Below are 22,501 nucleotides of genomic sequence, written 5' to 3'. Positions count from 1 at the left end.
GGTACTTGCACACACAGGGGACCTGGATGAGACCCTTTAGCTATGGTGTGAAAGCCAAGCAAAACCATGACACTCCTCACGAGGCATGGGAACAGTTCCCCTGACTTTCATCAGAGAAACCTCCTATGTGCTCATGAGGGGCTTGTGTTTTTAAGTGGAGGCCTTAGTTCTACATATCATCACAAAGCATAGTGAGGGGAGGTTCAGAAAAGCCACACACAAGACAGACTGAGCTAGCCAGAGCAGGCACTTCAGTTGGAGGCTTTCCTTGCAGCCATCAGACACGCTGCCCATATCAGGTACATTTCCATAGCTTTTAATGTTGCTTAACAATTGCATTGGAAACAAAGGAGAAGGCACAGTGTACAGGAAAAAAAAAAATCCCAAAATGATACCCCTTTATTTGTAAAGCTCTGATGAAACACCTTTCCAAATGACATCCCACTTAGAAACCAATGGAAACCAACCTAACTATGCATCAGTCACCCTATACAGATTGCATCCTAGCATCCTACCTTTTCAAGATGCCTAAATATCTTATGGAGTATTTACATATGTATCAGTTAGGTAGTAAAGTTTCATTGCGATTTCTTTCTTTCCAGCACATACTTATTCAAAGGCAAAAAAAAAACAAAACAAAAAACCAACTGGGGATGCATTTGCTTTTTTGTACAATACTTTTGAGCAAACAGCTAGGGTAATTTTCCTGAGAGAAGGCTTGTTCTTTGAAACTCTTGCTTTAACAATTGGAAATACAGAAAGTGGATGGGGTTTTGTTGCACTATAAAGCCTAAGGATGCCTAGTTAAGTTTTTCTTTTAAATTATTTACGTACCATTAAGTTAAAATGTTTACATTCATTCATTCATATAAAAACTGTTGTTAAATCTTATGCAAATGATTTAACACTGATTGCTGCAACGCAAATTGCACTTCTTTAAAAAAATTATTGTATATATGGAAGAAAAATATCTGATTGCTACCCTGTTTACAAATTTCGACTGACTCTATACAGTTCAGCCAGGAAATACAAACTTTCATAAACCTCAGTCACAGTGTACTTTAAAAGTTATATTGCAGTCTTGCAAAGTGAGTAAATATCTTAAACCAAAAAAAAAACCAAAAACCAAACCCAAAATCTCCTTAACAAGATGGACCTTGTGAGACTTGTACCAAACGTTGTGATTTCTTCCAGGGGCATAGCTGGGCTCTGAAAAGCAGAGCAAAGTACGCTGAAGGCAGAGGGTGCAGGAGGAGAGAACTGACGGGACGAAAACATCAAATGTTCGGTGCGAGACGTCTGCGCCAACTCAAGCAGTACGTACTTCTGATGCTCGTTAAAAAGGATCTTGTCTCTAGTAATTAAAGCCTTTGGTACTCCCTCCCCGACACTGACGACTTCCACCAAATTCTCAGGGGAGAAGGTGATGAGAGAATGAAAACAACTATACAATCAGAAAGGCAGCACTGCTGGTTATGTCGAGGATGTATCTCTGGAATCTATCAATAGGTCTAGGTTTATCTCTTCTCTTTTTTCCTTTTTTTTCTTTTTTTTTCTTTTGCTTTTTTTTTCCCATTGAGAGTATAAGGCTGGATTAGCTATCCCCTCGTGGGCATTTGCTTTCCCTATATTTTTCTTGCATAGACGAGGAATTGGATGCTTCAGCAGAACCTCTTTCAGAGGCATTGTCTTTGCCAGCACTCTTGCTGCCACTGCGACCGCTCGGCAGGAGAAACCGTGCGTGGACATCTGGGGGCTGCTGTGCAGCGCTGGGATCCAGCTTCCTTCACACTGGGTCATGCCAGAGCCAAGGCACACCAGGGATCCTGTCTCACAGATGCTGTCACTTCGGCTGTGGAGGTCAGACTGACTCCTGTGTACAGCCCATCTTGACCTGAATACTTAAGGTTGCTGTTTTCGGGACTGGTGCTCTCTCCTGGGCCAGACATCACCGACGAGCTTCCCTGGAGGGGGAGGAAGAGCAAAGAGAGATTGCATTGAGCAGGTGAGCTTTGCACACAGCGGGGTGTGAGAGGGAGCGCGGTGGACTTGGGGGACAGCTGCTACCCCAGGATTTCTGTGGAAAGCCACAGTTTGCCTTCTGCTCCCCCGTGCCTTTCATATCCTGAAACTAAAAAAATGCCTTAGGGTCAGCCTACTCATTTAGCCCCACTGATGGGAATGATGTGTGCATTTGGAGATCACCATGTGGTTATCTTCACAGCGAGGTGGAAAAGAAAACAAGCAATGTGCAGAAAAGCCTGGAAATCTGACCATGATGAGGAAGGTAAGGTGAGTGTGTCCCACTGCCCTCTGCTGAGGGGATACAGATGCCAGCACCAAAAATGTGATCAAGGAGTGGTGGCACCTAGAGTTTTGCTTCCCCAGTGGAAGAAGATGGATACATCCTAATTCTCCTGCAGCGGGTGCAGAGCACCTCATGGAAATCAGTCTTCTTTGGATGCCTCAGACCTTGAAATACCTAAAATCATTCTTTACCCTTCAAATGCCACTTCAAATCTGTAAGACTGGCCACTAAAGGAGATGCTCTTTTCATCTCAAGTGGAGAAACACTCTGCTTTGGTACCAGGGACCTTTTTTGTTTTGTCACCTACATGCACAAGGCAACACACAGGGGAGCCCTAGTAGGCACAAAGATGAACCTCTGAACTGCACTGGAACCAGTCCATGTATTTTAACAGAGTTGCAAAGGAGTGATCATTTTTTTCCATGAGGCTGAGTAGATCTGCTAAAGAGGAAAAATTTGCAGTGCCAGACAGAGAAGGGGCAATGTTTTCACCTGATAAAGGAAATGTTTAAGAGCTGACTTCATGCAAAATTAACTCTTGGATATGTCAACTTTAAAACCTTAATTTACTTGTTAATGGATGGAGATTCCTTAAAAAAATAAAAACCCCCAAATTAAAAAATGCTATCCTAAACTGTGAGTGCACAAGCTTTCTGCCTGCTGTTTAAGGGAAAAGTATACATATTTAATCATTTTACAAGAGTAGAGCTCTTGGCTCTCCTGGAGCCATGCCAAGTTAGCAGTCCTGACATAGGAAAACCAAGGCTTCATATATTCAAATGTAACTTGCACAGTGTTCTGCAGGGTTCTTGTTGCTGTCCTTCTCTCAGGGATAATCTGGCTTCACCTTCTAAAAGAGATACTCATTGCCAGCAATCACTTTTGTCTGAAATAACTCCGAATACAATATTTTCTATAGCTTCTATTTAAATGACTGATCACCACTCAGTCATCAACCACGATCCGGCTCTCCCAAAATGACTTGCCCCATAAAAAGAGCCAAAATAGGTCTAATCCTAAGAAATATGTTATCTTTCTCTCCAATACACAATTACCAATCAGTGACAATACATTTCTGTATCCTCTTTTCCTGTGACTACGCATGGAGAATTCAATGAGGCAGCTTTTGTGCTAACCTGTGAATTCAGTTCTGGTCCTGCATCAGGCTAGAGTTTCAAAAATACTCTTTTTATTTTTAACACATCAAATAACCTCCTGTTAGCACAAAAAACATTATTTGTAACAGCCTGAGTGTCCCTGCAGTGGAAGAAGGGTTTAAACTAAAGTCAAGCGGTGTTTGCTCAACCTGAGCTAAAAATACTAGGAGCTGCTTTGAAAGGTTCCCGTTTGCCCATATTTGCTGCTGTTGTTCCGGTAGGCAAATATCTTATCATTGCCTGTTTTTTCCGGGCTTGGAAAGTGTAATTTGCCCTTTTCCTGATTCAGCCCTACAAAGGCGGGGTGCAGGGACCTGCAGTTTCCATGTAGAGTTATCAACTACCCCTCCCTCGGGCAACCCTGAAGGGAGGACGGGGAGGCACGTCCTGTTTAAAGACTGCCCATCCCTGCCCGACCATTGAGCCGAGGCGGGCAGGACCTGGGCAGGACTCTGGGGCCTGGAAACCCCACCCCGGTAATGTCATGACAAATTCAGGCAGCTCAGGCAGCTCCCTAAGTGAGACATGGAAAACAAACTTTAGCTCATGAAAAGGACACGATTGAATCATGGCTCTGCTCCCAAGCCAGCCTACCTCTGCTCTTACTTCTCTAGCTTTAAGGGATGAAAGACAACAGAAGTTACAGTTAGTTATTAGAGGACGTTTGTCAGATGGAATAAATAAGCTGAACAATGCTGCTGAAGTCATTGACCTCTTCTAATTCACAACAGCTGGCCCTATCAATAAAAAGGTAATGGATTTATTTTTATTGCTGAAATCTGATAATAGGATAGATAATCAACTGAAGGTCAGCTTCCTGAGGGAAAAAAAAATGAATGAAGCCGATTGGGAAGAGCTTGCCTTACAACAGAGGATGGTTGTGTTTGTATCTGCAAAGGTTCTTCTTTTTAGCCTAAAGCAGCAGAAGCTGTCCATGGGGCAGCCCCCAAGCAGGTCGTGTGGATCAAAGGTGGCCTGTCCGTAGAGGACCTGCCCACCATTGCTCACAGGGAGACCTCAGTCAGAGCCACAGAGGAACTTAGACACCTGCATCATACCCAAACCTGCTGTCAGCACCCGAGAACCAAATTCACCCCCTCTAAAGCCGTCCTAGATCAAAATCGGGCTGCTCAGCCTGTGCTGGCTAGCACTTGGGGAATAGCACCAGCATCTCTGGCTGAAGGACTGCTTTTTCCCACCCACTCCTTCCTGTGCCATAGAGAAGGGAAGGATATCACCTGCCCCAATTTTCCCCTGCACCTCCGCAGCAGAGAGGCAAAAGCTCTAGGCAAGGATTTTGCTAGTAGCTGGAGAGGGTGCAAAAGGGCCTTGGTCTAGACCTTTGCTCTATCCACTTCATAGGTTGAAAATGCTCCACAAATTTTGAAGATTACAGTCTGTAGTAAGTGGAGTTTTAGCTAACACTCTCTTCCTCTTCAGTTATCTGACTTTGGTTTCACTATGCTTGAATGGTAACAAAAGTCAGCTGAAACACACTTGCAAAAACTTCTTTTGCATAAAACATCTCATGACAAACTGCATTGGAGTCCTTAATTTCACATCCTCAGCCTTCCTGCAATAACTGCCACCTCCACCAAGAGCACTTTCTCCCAATACTGTTGCTCCCTGGTTTCTGAAGAGCAAGCCCTGGCACTGCAAAACCACAGCATTTTTTTTCTGATTCAGTGACCCTCTTAGTATGCAAAGTTGTAATTTCTTGCTAGTCCAATTGATCCTTTTGTCTATATTGCAGACATGCAAGTTTATGTATCTTCTGATCTCTCCCTTGCATTATAGCGACATAAATCTGTGGTTAAGACTTTATTCATTCCTAAGGGAGGCAACTCCCAGTGTGACTTGGGAAAGCTGATGACCCCATTGCTATTGGGGTCCATATGAGTAATTGGCTTTATTGCTTTGGCAATAAAATAAAACCAAGCAAAATATGTGTCTCCAAATGCATATAGAAATTTTGGGCAGAATAAAAAATACTCTTTTCCTTGGTCTTCCCCACTGAAACAAAAAAAGCTGGATTGTTTTGTTTTGTTTGGTATAAAACGAAATGGTCTCTTTGCAATACATGTGCATGGAGCAAAAAAAAAGTAGTTACTAAATGTACAAAACTGAGTGAGCAGCAGCATCCTATTTTGTGCAGGAGTGAGAGCTAACACAGAAGAACTAGGAGAGGAAGAGAAGATTTAAACTGGAGTATCAGATGTCACAGCATAATGCCTTGACTACCAGACTATTTGGTATTTTCGGTTGCCACTTTCCTCATGCCTCCTGTTGATCTCATTCCACCTGGTTTAGATAAATATTTAAATAAATATTTACTTATACCAAGACTGTGGCACCATGTTCCCATTTTTCCAGGTGAAAGTCCTACCAATCATGCTGATGAGCCTTTCTTATGGAAATTCTCTCCCGATGGCTACGAAATTATTCTTTAGCAATGGAAATCTTATAATCAGATAGCCTGAAGGACCCTCAGCCATACAACTTTCCGACATCCAGTTGGCCTCTCTTTTTAAGAGGTCGGGTCTCTTGTTCATCCAAGCTTGGGAGATACTGTATGAAGGCTGATTCGCCTAAAACCTTCATGATTATCTTACCAATTCACTACCTAAAAAGGAGCAAAGAACATCACCTTAAACCATCTCACAGAGGAGAGGAGAGGAGAGGAGAGGAGAGGAGAGGAGAGGAGAGGAGAGGAGAGGAGAGGAGAGGAGAGGAGAGGAGAGGAGAGGAGAGGAGAGGAGAGGAGAGGAGAGGAGAGGAGAGAAGAGAAGAGAAGAGAAGAGAAGAGAAGAGAAGAGAAGAGAAGAGAAGAGAAGAGAAGAGAAGAGAAGAGAAGAGAAGAGAAGAGAAGAGAAGAGAAGAGAAGAGAAGAGAAGAGAAGAGAAGAGAAGAGAAGAGAAGAGAAGAGAAGGGAAGAGAAGAGAAGGGAAAAGAAGAGAAGGGAAAAGAAGAGAAGGGAAAAGAAGAGAAGGGAAAAGAAGAGAAGGGAAAAGAAGAGAAGGGAAAAGAAAAGAAAAGAAAAGAAAAGAAAAGAAAAGAAAAGAAAAGAAAAGAAAAGAAAAGAAAAGAAAAGAAAAGAAAAGAAAAGAAAAGAAAAGAAAAGAAAAGAAAAGAAAAGAAAAGAAAAGAAAAGAAAAGAAAAGAAAAGAAAAGAAAAGAAAAGAAAAGAAAAGAAAAGAAAAGAAAAGAAAAGAAAAGAAAAGAAAAGAAAAGAAGAAAATCAGGAGAAGCTATTCAAATATTTCAGCCCAGACTGTCAGGCATTTTGGGAACTGTTAGAACTTCATTTTCCTTCTAGCTCACCACCTGCCAAGGCCATTTATAACACCAAAGAGTCAGTCCTGAACCATTTCTCAAGGTAAACCTCCAAGGGAAGTAAGTGCTAGTTTTACCTGCAAGATGACTGTCCTAAGTTATTCTATGCTGTATGATAAGGTCCTCTGAGAAAATTCTAAACTGGAGGCAAAGGGCTCAGTAGAGTGTTCTGAAAGAGGAGCTCCCTTGATGCTGCTGAGCCTTTCCTGACATCAGCCCTGGCTCAAGGAGCTTCCATGTCCTGCCATAAAAAGCAGATTTTACAGCAGTTTTCGTACTGCCTTTTATCCTAATAAGGCAATAAAGTCCTTCTGGTAATCGTACTAGTTGGAGCCCCTGCATGGAAATGGATGGGTGTGCAATACAGATCGTGCCTTCATTTAGCAACTTACTCTGCACAGCTTTTCTCTGTACAGTTTCAGCAGCATCAAAGGGAGAGCAGGTATACATGCAGATGCAGGCTGTCTGAAACTTTCAAATCTTCTTTTTATGGGGACATAAGGCAACTTCATATATCATGCAGCTGGACCTTTTCCATATTAGTAACACAGGACACCCAGTACTTATACTGCTTAGGAAAACAGAAACAAGCCTAAATCCTAGATCCAGATGTGAATTTGGCAAGTAGCCCCTTTACAATGGGACAACGAAATATCTCCAATCCAAACACTTGTACATATGGGGATGTTTGAAATCAACTTTGCACCCACAGCAATTCACTAATCATATCTTTTAAATGTTTAAACTTCATCTAGAATGTAAAATCAACATTTAAGGTTCTTGCTAATTTACCTGAACGTTGGCATCATATAAGACTCCTTTCATGAAATGGATACTCTTAAAGACATTTCCAAGAATAATTGCTGTCCTTCCCTTTTTCTGCCCTCCTCTCTTTATTTTACTTTAAAATAGATAACTAAAAGGTAAGGCAGAAAGTGAGTATTACTGACACAAATGAATTCTGCTGAATTTCATTTCCATTAGATTACTACATAACTGGGAACTCTTTTGGCAGTCTCCCATAAAAGGCATAATAAATTGCTTTTGTACCAGCAGAGGAATTCGTTTTCTCCATTTCATTTAACAACAACATTGCTGTGAATTTCAGACAACAGTTTCTAAAACGTCATCAGATTTCTCTGCCTAATGTCAATTTGGCATTTTTCCCCTCTTCACAGAATAAAGGCCAGAGAAGTAAAAACAGAGTAAAACAAAAATAAGTTGCCATGCCAGTTGCACAACCGGGAGGGCATGAGCCAGGTTCACTCTTACAGCAGGTGCCCGTGTTTCTGCAATGTCACCAGCGCCAACGGCAGCACCAAAGATCACAGGGCCTGGATTCATCCCTCTGAGGACTTTTTTCCCTCCTGATATGGCCTGGAGAAATTTATTCTGCTTGTGTAAAGTCATGACCTGTTCTAAGAACAAATATAAATCTTTGGCTGTTGGTGGGTCAACTCAAATGGAGGGGAAAAGAAGAGACACCAAGGAAAACGGAAGTCTAGTAGAGTATCTTTGTTTCAGCATGTCATCAGATTACAGTCCGCCTTGCTCTAAAATGCTGACATCCCTTCGCTCCCAACAACCCCAATGGCCCTTATGAGCACTTAGCCATCCCTCCACTCCCCATGGGATAGAAGCCCGTTAGAAATTATTTCACTTTCTTCACAAATAGTGATCTTATTCCCAAATTATGTCTGGGGCAATAGGAGCCAATATTGACAGAGACTGTGTTCTCCTTCCAGCCTCCTCTGTCCCACTCCCATTGAATTACTGATGCTTGGACAGAGCCAGGAGCCCAAGAGAAGGACGTGGCCATAGCCACAACATGCACTATCAACAGATGCCCTCCAAATCTCATACTCACTTATGTACAACTGGGGCTGGGGCATGGGGGTGGGAGATCACCAGATGCTCATGTAAGTTGAGGAAGAGTCAAGAGGTTGCCCATAGGTCTGGTTGCTACTGCAGCCTCCCTGCATTTCACAGTCTCCCTCCATTGCATCCTTTTATCTGTTTTTTTTTCTCAAGAGATAACTCACAAGTGCTTCACATATGCAGGGTCCATCTGATTGAATCACGGTGGGGAAAAGCCTGTGCAGATGTTACTGTGCTGCCTGCTGGATACAAGGGACAGATTTCCCTGGCACTTGTGCAGGTGTCCCCTCCCAGCCTGACCTACTACAGAAAACTCAGAGAACTGAGAACTGTAATTAAGAGTAGCCTCATGTTCCCTGGGAGTTGCCCTTAGTTGCTAACAGCTCTCAACTAGCACTTTGGCTCATGAACGGTGCCTCCACTCCTCTTTCCTCTGGTAACCACACAACCCCACCTGGCGAAATTATGTTGCAAAGAGTACTATTAAAATTACAACATAAAGATTATTAATAACAGGTTTTAGACCCTGTTCTAGGGAGAAGGGCTGCAGAAAGGAAGGCAGGCTTTAGCCAACCAATGGCATAATGAAAACAGGATCTCATCTATACGGCCTTTCCTTGCCCAAGCAGCATACAGCTACACTGCCTACAGTCTACACCGCTGCCTTGGCCTCAGCTCAGATTGTGCTTCTAATTCTGTCTGTTATGTAACTCTCGATACATTCTTCAGGTACATAGTCCTCCTTAGGGCAACCTAAGGGAAAATTTCAGGAAAATCTGGCTGCAGTTTTTCTCTGCAAACGTTAGGGGAGAGTCTAAAACAGTGCTTAGTATTTCACTGGGGGCAGCCTGAAATACAGTAGCGGTTCACTTTTTGGTTAGCTTTATCTTTTTGTTTTTAATGTTATCCCAAAACCTAGTGCCTCTGAAACTGGGTGGCCCTGTCAGCCCATGAACAATCGCATTTACTAAAAACACTTTTTTCCTCCCCTTGTACGATGAAACTTTTTACATCAGGAATTAAACAATTGAAAGGAATTTGGATGTGGGGACGCCAAAACATATTGAAAAATAGTTACTATAAACAATGTCTTCTTTTTATTAATAAAGGAATAGAAAAAGCCACATTAGGGAAGCTTTTCAAAGAAATGATGTGACAGATTAAAGGCTACAGAAGGCCTAAGCAGAGTGTGGATACAGACACGTATAGCCAAGGGGTTAGAAATTAATCTACATTAGGCTTTGCAACTAGTGTTGCAACTAGTGCTGTAGTGTCGTTGCACATGTTAACTGAGTGAAGAGAGGAAGTCTGAGATAGCTTGAGTATATGATCTAAAATAAGGATCAAAACTAAAGCAGGGGACAGTCGGTGCTTCTCTGGTGTTCCTCTGGAGCTTGCTGCTGCCAGATGCTGAGCATCTGGCCCCTGAAGAGCCAGAGCTCTGTGAGGAGAAGGTTGATCCCCTTCATACTTCAATCAGCAGGGCACCCCAGACTGGTTTCTGTTGGGTTTTGAATTGGGGTTTAAGTGCTCATCTCAGTTTAAAACAAAAGCCTTTATGTTCTACTTCATACAGCAAGATGACTGGGGTTTACTAGTCATATAAATATATATATATATATTTTATATATATATATATAATATATATATTTTTTTATATATATATAAAAAAACAGCTTTTGCCAAATGTAAAAGTAGTGGTGCTTTAAATTACAAATTCTTGTTAGATCATTTCAGAAAAAAAAAAAGAGGTATATGCACAATTGTTTCTTGAAAGGATCAATTGTGCATGATTTATTGCTTTTACTCCAAAAAGAAAACCTTTGATATGTAAGAGCCTGAACATTTCAAAATAAAATGTCTGGGGTTAAGCTTAATGATAAAAATTATATAGATCTTAATTAAAGGGTTTGTAAAGTACTTCAGTTTGTCGTTCTGTTTACAGCTATACGTAATATCCTTTGAAAATCTTGTTCCTCTATCAGCTAACAAAACTGGAAAGTTTGTTTAGATTATTGTTCTGCTAGATAAGATAAAAGCTGTGATAACATCTCACAGTGATCAGTCTGCTTACAGATACGGACACCAACCGGCTTATAGCTTACCCCAGAGGCTGCGGTCTGTGTGCTGGGAGAAGCTGTTTTGCTACAGTCATCTGAGTTAGTAGAAGATGTGGATGTTGGAGTCATAGGAACTGCAGTAGTACTGTTACCTGAAAGATTGAGAATTGGTATTAGAAACAAACCATTTCAGCCATGAGAAAAAAACTCTCACAGCTCAACTGTCTTATCTTTTATATTTACCAGAGCATGCCTTTGACTTATTTATGTTCTTAGGTTTTCGCTTCCTGGTCTGAATTCCTTCTTTTTTCATAGCAAGAGGTCGGGGAACCTGAAAAAATTACATTTCCACACTGATCACAGAGTTGTATGCGTACTCTAATATTAAAAATCAAAATACACTTCAAGATCAATGCTAGTGTTGAAAATACCTGTATTAGTAAGTCAATAAAGAAAATGGGGAAACATTTGTCTTGATGTGAACTAAACAGTTTTTCCAATACCTCAGTCAGTCCACATTTAGGGAAAAACAGCATTGTTTGGCTATAATTCACATGAAATTAAATTGGATGAAAGATGTCTGATCCCTGATTCCTTATTCCAGTCAGTTAGGAATTATCTCCAGGGGCTGATTTTGGAAAGTAAGGATTTACATGAAGGCAAAAAAAAATACCTGTCTTCCTGTGGACCAGGTACACAAAACAGATCATCGGCAATAAGTGTCTTAAGACAGAAGATTTAAGCAATCATTGGCTTAGTATTTGTTCTTAAAAGCAGTTCTGCCCATGATACAGATTTATATGGAAAATGTGCTCAAAAATCATCTTTGCATTCTCATCATTACAATGATAATCATTATGCAGAAAATGTTTGCTTACAATGTATTTTAACTTAGTGACAGTACAAGTTTGGGAAAAGACAATTCAGGTATGTGTTTGCTGTCTTTATAATGTTGAATTCTGTGATATAATTTACTTTTTTTCTTGAGGACTAGATCAAGTCTCAACCGCTCCTAATGCTCTCTCTCCAAACACTTGCACTTGACTGCAACTTAATCCACAGGAACATAACAGACTCCAAATCTCACCCGAAACATACTCCATCACATTCAGGATAGAACCATTTTCTCTTATTATTATTTTTTATTATTTCACTTCTATTCTCTATTATTGCCTAGAAAAAGCTGAAATTACAGTTCTTCTGTCATAGTTGTGGCTTGAATTACATTTAAAGTTTTGCCGGCATAGCTATGTCTGTCTGTGAAAAACTGCCTTATTAAGGGTCTAGGGTTTGGGATTTTTCCCCCACTGAAGAACTGGTTTAAATCCCAGTGACAAATAGACGTCTGTCACTTGTCCAGAGGTGGTTTCTCTGTAAAAATCTGTCAGGAGAGCTACAATGGCAAACACAGAACTTGTCAAAAGCATAACTTGCTAAAATGGTATCACCATTTTCTAAAGTCACACATTTTTTTAGTCATTTTATCAATTTTGTTCCTTGATTTTTGACTTCACGGTCCAAAACAAAAGCCGAGACTATTTAGCATCAACAGAAACATCACTCCAACGTGAGAAATCCCAATACATCCCCCGCCAAAGCCACTGGCCACCGACTGTGGCCACTTACCCCGTGGAGCTTCATGTAGAGGCCGCAGGCATTGCAGACAGGCTCACCCTCTGCGTTCCTGCGCCACAGGGTAGTGGTTGTGGTATGGCAGTTGGCACAGGACAATCCCAGTCGTCGGGACGAGGGCTAGAGGCAAGCACAGGCAAACATGGGCATAAATGGATGGCCAAGAGCAAATCATTTTTGTCTTTATGGTTTATGAAAAGTACTTTAACATTCATCGGAGCGGCAGGAGCTTTTTTTATAGCATCTATCAGTGCCATCCCAGAATTAAAGCAAGATTATCCTCTTTGCAGAGGCTGGAAAGCTTAGGTACTGTGGAGAGGTACTGTGAGTCTGCAACTCTAGACAGTCACAGCAGAGGCAAAATTCACATTTGGGACCTACTAACTTGGGAACCTCTGTTTAGACCATTGGGTCTTGGCTCTTCCTCCAGCAGGACACCTAACAAACATCTCCGCTACAGCTTCATCCAGTTGAGGAGCAGGCACATCACCCCAGTGCCAGCTCTCCGGTTGATCCAGTGCCCCCTCACCTCTGGGGTGGGCAAAGAGGCAGCTCTGAACCCTCCACCGATACCCCCAACTCATCAGAGAAATCATCTGCTTTAATCATCTGCCCTCAGTGGCACCGCAGCTGAGAAAACCTTCCCCAGGCATCCCAGGGGTAACAAATACAACAGCAGGATCTTTGTAAAAAGTTCTTTTTATCATCACTCATTTTATCCTCACACAAAAACCAATGTGCCTTGGGAGCATGTTTTACAGAGCAGAGCTCCCCCTCATCCAGCAGAAAAGCTGGTGGGTGACAACAAGGTCCCCACTGCAAACAAGCCATTTATGACACTCTTCCGTGGAGTTTGGAGCCAAGATGAAGCAACCTTGTATCAGAAATAACCATATAACCCAGAGCTTTATGGCTGCAGGCTGTATATCATAAGTGAAGGCAGTCCTCATAAACATGTGAAATGAAGGTGAATGGGTTATAAAAGTCCTGTAACAAGTGATCTCTTTTACGTTCATCACAAGCAAAGAATTCCAGCTACATCATAAATCTGGTCTTTTTCAAAGTATCGCATTGTCAAAAAAAATATAAAAAAATCTGTGCCTAGCTCTGTGTCTGGCAGCTGAACAAGTTTACATGGAAAAGTCAGTTTTAGAGGATTGCATTAATCTTATTCTGACTATAAAGCACCCATAACCGAAATTACTAACTTAAGGGTACAATGCCCTTCCTCTTGAATCATTTACTGCTGGGTTGTTAGACGTAACTTGGTCACCTTTGATATCGCAGACCTGCTTGCCACTTGGGAAACCAATAAAAAACGTTTTGAAAATCAACAATATTCCAGAGTAATAATCCTGTTTCTTCAATGTTATCGGTTCCAGTTTCTTTAGCAGTAAGCCAGTGTCTTACATCACAGCTCGGAAAGATCTCCAGGTTATATTTATACGAATTTTGTAACTTTGAATCAGTAATCCATTATTAATTGCACAGCAAAAAAAAAAAAAACAAAACAAACAAGCAAATAGCCAAGTGTAATATAGGCTGAAGTGCACACACATACTTTTTAAGCTTAAAAACACAGGTCTTGTGAAAACAGAATTTTTAAATACGTATGCACACACCATCCTAATTGCACCCTTCAATTCACTACGAGTTTTACATGGATCAGGTGAAAATAAAAAGCTGATCTTAACACATGAGCTTCATTTTCTTTCTTTGCAAGTGTAATGCTGTCAGATGTTTCACTCAAATCTTTCTTGCTTTTGTATGCAGTCTGGTATAAAGTTTTATACATTTTATTTCAATACCTTTTGCTCTTTCCCGTGTCTAAACAAACTGGGGCAGGGGGGCGGGAGATGAGAGTACAATGACAGGACATATATTGAAGCTAAAATGGCTTTTCTGATGCAGGAATTTTATCAGAAACTTTGAGGCAATCTAAACATATTTAGCATTTTCAAAACATTTTCCCTTCTCACCTACATAGTTCTAACTGTAGGAACACACAGTCATGCTTGATTTATAGTTATGGCCAGGATACTCGATAGGGATTGTTACACAAAGCTATTTCACACAAAGCTATTTCAGAGTTACTTCACCGAGGTGTCAGGCAGAAATGGGGATGCAGTTTGGCTCTGGTTTAGTCTCCTCATCCCCACCCCTCCTTCAAAAAAAAAAAAAAAGAAATACAGAAATGCCAGAGACAGGTATCAGCTACTTGAAATCTGTATTGGGCCAGAGTGCCACAGCCAGTCGAGCTCTGACACTTCAGACGAGCAGCAGATCTGGCTCGTCTGCTACGCTTGTCACTGGCAATGAGATAACACCTCGTGTCACAAAATTTAGCAAATGGCCAGCTAGAAAGAAAAAATAGGCACCCAGCAGTAATTAACCTCTGGCTTAAAATTGAATTAAGTCCTTGGCTTAAAGCAAGATCTTTAGGCAGAGGTAGGGTTGGTTCTCAAGCACTCAGTGTCTGCTCTGATCCTTGCGGGTTTGGTTTTTATTTCCCCCCTGCTCCCATAAGGGCATTAAATTCAAACGGTTGTGAAATAAAGAACGGGGTGTGTTTGAACGCTGGGAAAACAGGCACGGAGCGAAGCAGCTGGCGTGATTGAAAGGGGCTTGAAAGGCTGATGGGTTTGATACACTGTCTCCATACACAAGGGTCCAAACATCAGCTTGGATTATACCAGTGTGATTTATTGTGGCTTGCTCAGTAACAGCCATTACTGAAGTGCGTATTCTTTCTCTCTGCTGACCTCCACCCAGATTTGCTAAACATAATGTGCAGTTCTCGCTTGTTAAATTTTCTCCTTGCCAGCCTGAGCTATAAACAGGGGTTCTGGTTTGTACTATTTATTTCCCCCTTAGTTTTCAGAGTATATTTTTAGAAAAATTGCTGCTCATTTCTTAGGAGTAAAACAGAACAAAGGCTATTATCATTGTTTAAACAATTGGTTTTCTTTGAATTATATACAAAACTTGCTTACATTCCCAAGGATCGAGCAAACAAAGCAGGACTGCAGAAATTCCTAGTCCTCTGAACAAACACTTTCCGACCTTGATTTTTTTTTTAATTTTACTTTTATTTTCCCAACATCATCCAACATCAACATCAGCAGCAGAAATTTCTTCCAAGCTGATGATTACCCCTCTCCAACAGAGTGCATTGACTCAAAAAGCCAGGCTGACAGATGCCTTGGGGCACAGAGGTGAGCCCAAAGTGGTGCCCAAAGGGCTGTCGGCATTGTCGGGCCTCATTGTGATCACTTTGGCCTGCAAACGTGGTCAAAAGCCCCACTTTGATTTTGCAGCTGGAGGGGATCAGCAGGCTAACACGCTCTTGATTGCCCTCGCCCATCGTTGCTCTTGCTTTCCCCCTGGCTAGCGCTGACTAGAAGGGCCCTCGGGGCTCAGCTGCTCTTGCCTCCATCCCTACTTACCACTCTCTTCTGGGGCTTGATGAGAGGCCGGCTGAGGCCGTTCATTTTGGTGTAGAGCCCACAGGCGTTGCACAGGTAATTGCCGGTACCGTCCCTCCTCCACAGCGGAGTCTGGATGGAGCCGCAATTGACGCACTCGCGGCTCTCAGATAGGTCCTCCAGCAGCTCTGAGGGGGCAGGAGCAGAGGAGAGAGGTGGTGAGGCAGGGCGGCGGGAGGACGCGGAGCCCCGCCAGCCCCGAAAGCTGCCCGGCCGCGCCGCGCCGCGCCGGGACGCCGGCCCCGGGCGAGAGACGCCTCGGAGAAGCAATGCCTCGGAGAAGCAATGCCTCGGAGAAGCAATGCCTCGGAGAAGCAATGCCTCGGGGGTGATCGCGGCCACCCGGCGATTTTTTTACAAAACTCTACTTTTTTTTAATAATAATTTAAAAATTTTTTAAATGTAGCAGACCCACTTCTCGTCCGTGGGCACCCATCGCTTTACAAACCGGAGTGGAGCCGCTGCTCTCAGGGACGGGGCTGAGTGGGGCAGCGGCCGCAGGGAGCGATGACCCCCGGTAGCCCTTCACTCAAGTCGGCATTTGGCCCTTTGGAAATCTGGCTGGAGCGGAGCGGCGTCCGCTCCTGAGGTGAAACCTCTGCCGTGTGGCCACGCGGCACAGAGCTTTTGAGGAGGGCAGGGGGGGTTAGGTGACTGCCAGAATCGACCGTTTCCAAAGCCCATCTTGGGAGCCGGGCTGCAGGGAGAGGATATAAGGAGCGGTGCTTTTGCCCAGTATTTCCCCCGAGTCGAGGCTGGGAGAGGAGTTTTTAAAGCAGAGTCTCATTTTAAATGTCTCACAACTAGTAAAAATTTGACGTTTAAGGAGAGGGTGTGTGACAACGACGTGCCAAGGCAGCGTCAAGGAGAGACCACTTTGCCTCAGCTAGTTGGCCAAATTCGAGCTTGATGGTAGGAAACAGAGGAAATGGAAAAATAGGCGGTATTCTCTCTCCTGCTCTCTCAACAGGGAAAGGGTCGAAATGCACGGGAAAAAATAAAGAGACCTCACCTATAAAAGCAAACACCTTCACCTCTGCAAATCCTTATATTTTTGTTCTGACTCAAGTCTCCATAGGTAGGGGTGAGGGAGAGGAATCAAAACCGAATTTCACATATATCGTGCCACATTGTGCAGAAATAATAAAAGGAGATGTTTGGATTTCCGTAGTTTTCGAGTCAAGGATGGGGAAGTTTGTTTCAGTTTTCTCGCTTTGTCATTGATTTGGTTTTGGTTTGGTTTTGGGGTTTGGTTTGGTTTGGTTTGGCTTTTTTTTTTGGCTCCTTCCATCCCCTTCACTACATGCCTTAATTCATCATCGGGTTATTCTTTTACGTGTCGCTTACTAGCTTTAAGCTGTAAAGCCACGGGGAGCTTGAAAACGTCAGGCAGCTTTGGAGAGAGGGCTGCGGTGACAAGGCAGCCACTGAGCTGGGAAAGAAACGGCTTTTTTACCCGCACGCACTGAAATACATTTCTTCCTCCTTTATATTGCAAATTATTAGGCGCTAAAGGGGATTGGGCACACGGCAGAGTCCAGAGAGCACAGTCCAATTCACGTTGTCAGTTTGTAGCTCATCACTTAAGATTTATTAATCTTTGCACTAAAAGCGCCATTGAAGACTGCAATCAGGAAAATGCTTAAGGCTTCAAGGACGATAAAAGTTAAACAGTTATTTGTCTCAGCTATTTACTTTAAAACATTATCTTCATGCCTGCAGGAAAAAAAAATCTGCCGTGACAGTATTTCTCAGGCATTTTAAAATATTTTTTTCCCCTTAGTGCATGAGAAATACATTTTTCTCCAAGGAAAGCAAAGTTTGGATTTTAGACATTGTTTTAGTAACTCTACGTTTAATATTAAGAAAGCTGTATCAAACTGTCTAATATTTTGCTATAAAAATATATTGCGGCAACAATTTGCAGCTCCTGACCACTGACACGATTATTTGAAACGGAAGCGCGCGTGGCTTCGGCTTTGCTGCCGCATTCTCTCTTACAGGAGCAGAAAACTCGCGTGGCCCAGCAACTCTGGGCTACATCGCCCGGGGTTACGACGCGGTGCCGGCTTCACAGGCACCCGTCCTTCCCCTCACCGACAGACCAACCCCTGACCCTCCGGAACTGGAGGCAACGTCCAGGGAAAGACGACGAAGGTGCCCCAGCGCCGCGGCGGTCCCCACTGCCCCTGGCCTGCTCCTGCCCTCCTCTGCCCCTTCTCCTTCACACTTCTCCTCTCCCTTCACTGTGATTCTCCAAACTCAACTCTCATTCGGAAAAAAAACCCCAAACCAAAACAGGATTTCCCCCCCCCCATCACCTAGTTTTACACTGCAACTTCTGGAAACTGAGTTAAAATCCTCAACTTTTGCGTCGCCATGAGATGTGGCCTCTTGGCTTTGCTCTGCCTTTTTCCTACCACCAGTACAACTGAATCTTCTTCCCTCTGTCACGTTAGTAAACACCAACTGGGAGTTTAAAATGCCTAAATCTACAGGAGGACCATCGTGTACACAGAAAGATGAGAAGCCATGGAGTAATTTTCTGCAACACTGCACTGAACAAAAAAATCGCAGTGTATGTAAAATATACCTGCCTGGTGAGTCGTTTATGATTAAAGCAAAAACTGATCAAATGAATGTGTATGTGTGTATACATATACATACACGTACATAAATATACACAAATATGTATTTTGTATATATAAATATACATATGTATACACATATACACACACATACACTTCTCTATACATCTGTATTTTTATATATACATACATATATATTATAGTATATATATATATACACATACATATATTCTAAGGCTAAAGACACTGCAATAATCGTTAATCTTTCTACCTCTAAGTAAGTCATCGCAGCTCAGCCACCACTTCTACAATTAATTAAATGACACCGAGAACTTAACCAAACTAAAATAAATCACGGGGCACCTCTGAAGCGAAAGTAAAATCCCATCAGGAGGTGACACGTTTTATCATCAGTTTATAAACGTTCGTATCAGAGGTTTTGCTTTGCTGCTTCTCTCACTTAACGAAGCACCGAAGTGGTTTGTAGTTGAAATAATCCAAAGTGAGTAAGCAAGCCCCAGCAGTCTGCCTCTGCGCTACAAAGGTTACTTCGCAGTGTCACCATTTGGTGGGCAGACTGCCGTATTCAGGGAAAACAGGAATGTACGGACTTGGGAAAATGAAATGTGAGGCTTACACCGATTGATTCGTTTTGGGAAAGGCGGGTTTGCAACTGCGACTGCCATAGAGATTTTTTTTGTTTGGTGTCTCCCCCATGCCAACGCGAACAACGAGTGCCACATCCACTCCGGAAAAGCCACGGTCCCGGCACCGCTGTCCCGCCACCGACGCGCGAGCCGCTCCACGCTACGCCGCACCGTGCCCCCCGGCTCTCCCCGGCGCCCCGGCATGCGGTGGCTGCCATCCCATCCCATCCCATCCCATCCCATCCCATCCCATCCCATCCCATCCCATCCCATCCCGGCCCGGCCCCGCCTGTCCCCTCGCACCCCTGGCGGCCGTTCCTACCTGCGCTGGGTGCCCGGACAGGGATGGGGGCAGCCCGGCCCTGGAGGCAGTGCAGCATGGAGTTCTCGAAGGGTGCCGTGGGCCAGGCGGGGGTGAGCTGCGGCCCCACGTAGGACGTGTAGTGGCCCGGGTAGGAACCGTTGAGTGGCCGGGCCAGGGGGCTGTACTGGTCCCTGGCGCCCAAGCTGTTGCTGTAGGCGCCGGGCTCCCGGGAGGCCCCATTGGCCACCGGCGGGCTGGGGGAGTAGGGGAAGCGGCCCGAGGGATGGGAGCCGCCGCTGGTGCTGTACGAGGGGCTCTCCGCGGATGGCTGTGACCAGACAGCATGGCTGCCTCCGGGGTGGCTGGGCTGGGCCGTCCCGCTGCCCTGCAGGTAAGGCAGGGTGGGCAGCATGGAGCCCACGCGGGTGGTGGGCACGTAGACGGGCGAGCTAGGCGTGGAGTGCATGAAGCCACCCGGAGATCCGTCGTAAGGCGTGGGGCCCTGGGCGGCAGAGATGGCCAGGGTCTGGTACATCTCCTCGGGCTGCTCGGCGCCGAGGGCGCTCAGCTTGGGGCCGCGGCTGGACCAGATCAGCTTGTTGGTTTGGTCTAAATCCGCGAAGAGCAGGATGTCCTCCCAGCTGGGCAGGCCGGAGGGGTGGGGGGTCCCGAAGTGCACGTAGGGGGCGAGCAGTGACCTGCCCTCAGCGGCGACAGGCGGCGGTGGGGCTGGCCGATGGCTGCCGTCGGGCTCCGGGAGAGGAGTCTTGGAGGAGCAGCGCTCACCCTGGGACCCGCCGGAGGAGGAGGAGGGCGAAGGAGGAGATGGGTGCGGCTCCCTGGTCGCGAAGGGGCAGGAAGAACCGCCGGCGTCCGCAGCGCACCGCTTCACCTCGCACCAGCCGCCTTCAGCCACGGCCATCCAGGTCCCCTTCTAGCTGCTGGGTGTGGATGGGGAAGGGGGAGGAGGGGAGGAGGAGGAGGAGTGGAGAGGGGGTCCGCAGGGCAGGGCGGGGATGGAGAACACAAAAGAGCAGGGAGAGGGGGAGAGAGAAATAATAACAACAAAGTTAGCAAACAGGACAGCCCGTCTCCCTCCCTTAATGAGATTCATCAGAGCTTATCTGGACCCTCTGAGGACTCAATCAGTCATGTCGCCTCGGCGCTGCTCTCCCTCGTCCCGGCGGAATGGGATCAGACAGCCCAGGTCACTACGGGCCGGGAGCCACCGGCCACGGAGCGCCGTCCTGAGGGGACAGGGCAGCGGGCTCCGGCCCTACGCACTGGTGGCGGATGCTCCCCTCTCCCGCCCCATCTCGGGCCACGGATTTGAACGTGAAGCACGCCGGGGTGAAGGTGGGAGGGAGGGCGTGCGGATAGAGGGGGGTCTGTGCCAAAACTCCTTCCTCGGCTGCTATGGTGGTTGTTATTATTACGATTATTTCAATGAATGAGTCATTTGACTCGGTTCCACCGAGAAAACAATTAGTAAGGCGCTCCCTTTAAGGGTGCTGCTCCGGAGAGCGATGTTAGTTTTTCCGCACATCGCCTCGCTCGTTTACTTATTTCCAGCCCAAGGTCATGGAAAGGAGGAGAAGGAGGAGGGAAAGGCACCCGGGAGCCGGGAGATGCTCAAGGGATCGAGCCCCGACGTGCGCGTGGTAGAGGCGGGACACGGACCGGGACCGGAGCAGAGGCCTGTCCGGGCGGGCTGTGCTTGGCGCAGGGGCCGGTGCCAGCCGGCAGACCTGGCCGGAGGCCTTCCCTGGGCTCGAGCACACCTTTGGGGGTTGGCACCCATCCCTCAGCCAGGCGCATTCCGGAGCCGCCAGCGTGAGAAAAGCCGGACAGACAGTCAGATACAAAGATGCCGGTGCCCAGCCTCTGAGAGAAGGGGCAGAAAGCGAAAGGGGACGCAGAGAAATGACAGCAACAGAAGCGGGAGGTGAAACTCTCCGCTCTTAGCCCACCTCGGGGGTCTCCAGATAACCACAAGCACATGAATACAGGACACACACGCACACACAGCCCCTTCGCAGATAGGCACTGAATACGTTTCTCCCTCCTGCGAGATAACTGGGAGATAAGTCTCCAGCAGATAAGGGCCCCAGGCACCGGCGTCAGATGTTTGCCCACAAAGTCTCCCTCGGGCTCCCCCAGCCCGGCGGAGCCGCGGCTGTCGTTCGGGAGCGGCCAAAAGCAGGAAGGCGTGAGACTGGGAAAGAAAACAAGGGGAATGGCGGCGGGGGGTGAGGGAAGGAGAAACGAGGGGCCAAACCTGTTGCCAGTACCCCGCATGGGACCGGAACGCGGGGCCGCGGCGGGCGATAAATCCAGTGCGGCGGGAGCGAGCGGCGGCGGCGAGTCCGGTGGCTGCTGCCGGCGGCTGATGTATAAAAAGGAGAGAGGAGGCGCCTCTCGCAGCCGTGCCGGAAAACTGCAGGCAGACAGCCCTGATTGGGCTCGGCCAGCCCTAAACAAACACGGCGCTCCGCAGGGGTGCCAGTCCCGGCGGCCAGCCGGCCCGCAGCGCAGCCGCGACGGGGCGGGCACCTCGGAGTGCCAGATCCCCTGCTCGGGGATCGGGTAAGAGCAGAGGTGGACTCGCCTCCCGCCCCAGATGCACGAGTCATATATATATTTTTTAAAACCAGAAAAATACATAAACTTTTCCCGCTTCCCCTCGGATAATATCTTCTTTAGGGTGAATACTCACCATTTATAAGGTTTTTCCACCCGCCTCCAGAGCCTGCAGCGGCCTTGCTCTCGCCCTAAGCTACCAGGTGAACGTCTCCCCCACCTCAAACCTCCTTATTTCTGGTGGTTAAAATTAGAGCTGTACTGGGGGGGGGGGGGGGGGGGGGGGGGGGAAGTAACTCCTCCTTGAGTTACCCCAGTCACTAGGTGAAGCCAAAGCAAGCTGTGGGATGTATCCACCCCAGCAGTAGGCAGTAGGCATTTTTCCTGTTTCTTTCTTATTCTTCTCTCCATCAGCACGCCCCCCCCCCCCCCCCCCCGGCCCCAGCCGTCTTATCTCAGCTGTGTACAAACTGATATGGTACTTAGCAGGAAAGTGACTGGAAATTAAAATAACTTCGTTCACCAGAGG

General features: G+C 45.8%; 1 protein-coding gene across 2 annotated transcripts; it reads right to left on the bottom strand.

Moving 5' to 3' along the window:
* Positions 1–295: 295 nt before the first annotated feature.
* On the bottom strand, positions 296–21,780 carry GATA6 (GATA binding protein 6). 2 transcript variants are annotated; one of them, XM_061994461.1, is made up of 7 exons: positions 21,671–21,780; positions 19,411–20,333; positions 15,815–15,981; positions 12,363–12,488; positions 10,980–11,067; positions 10,782–10,888; positions 296–1,964 (listed from the first exon to the last, which is right to left on the bottom strand). In XM_061994461.1, exons 2-7 carry the CDS (start codon positions 20,312–20,314, stop codon positions 1,797–1,799), a joined length of 1,560 nt encoding a protein of 519 aa, XP_061850445.1. In that variant the 5' UTR covers positions 20,315–20,333; positions 21,671–21,780; the 3' UTR covers positions 296–1,796. The 2 variants fall into 2 exon arrangements, with proteins under 2 accessions (XP_061850445.1, XP_061850446.1); XM_061994462.1 differs by having other exon boundaries at positions 19,411–20,330.
* Positions 21,781–22,501: the final 721 nt, after the last annotated feature.

Source organism: Colius striatus, chromosome 4 (assembly GCF_028858725.1).
Source record: "Colius striatus isolate bColStr4 chromosome 4, bColStr4.1.hap1, whole genome shotgun sequence".
NCBI classification, from domain to species: domain Eukaryota; kingdom Metazoa; phylum Chordata; class Aves; order Coliiformes; family Coliidae; genus Colius; species Colius striatus.
Note: the sequence above shows the minus strand (reverse complement) of the source record. Positions and strands in the feature narration are given on the sequence as shown.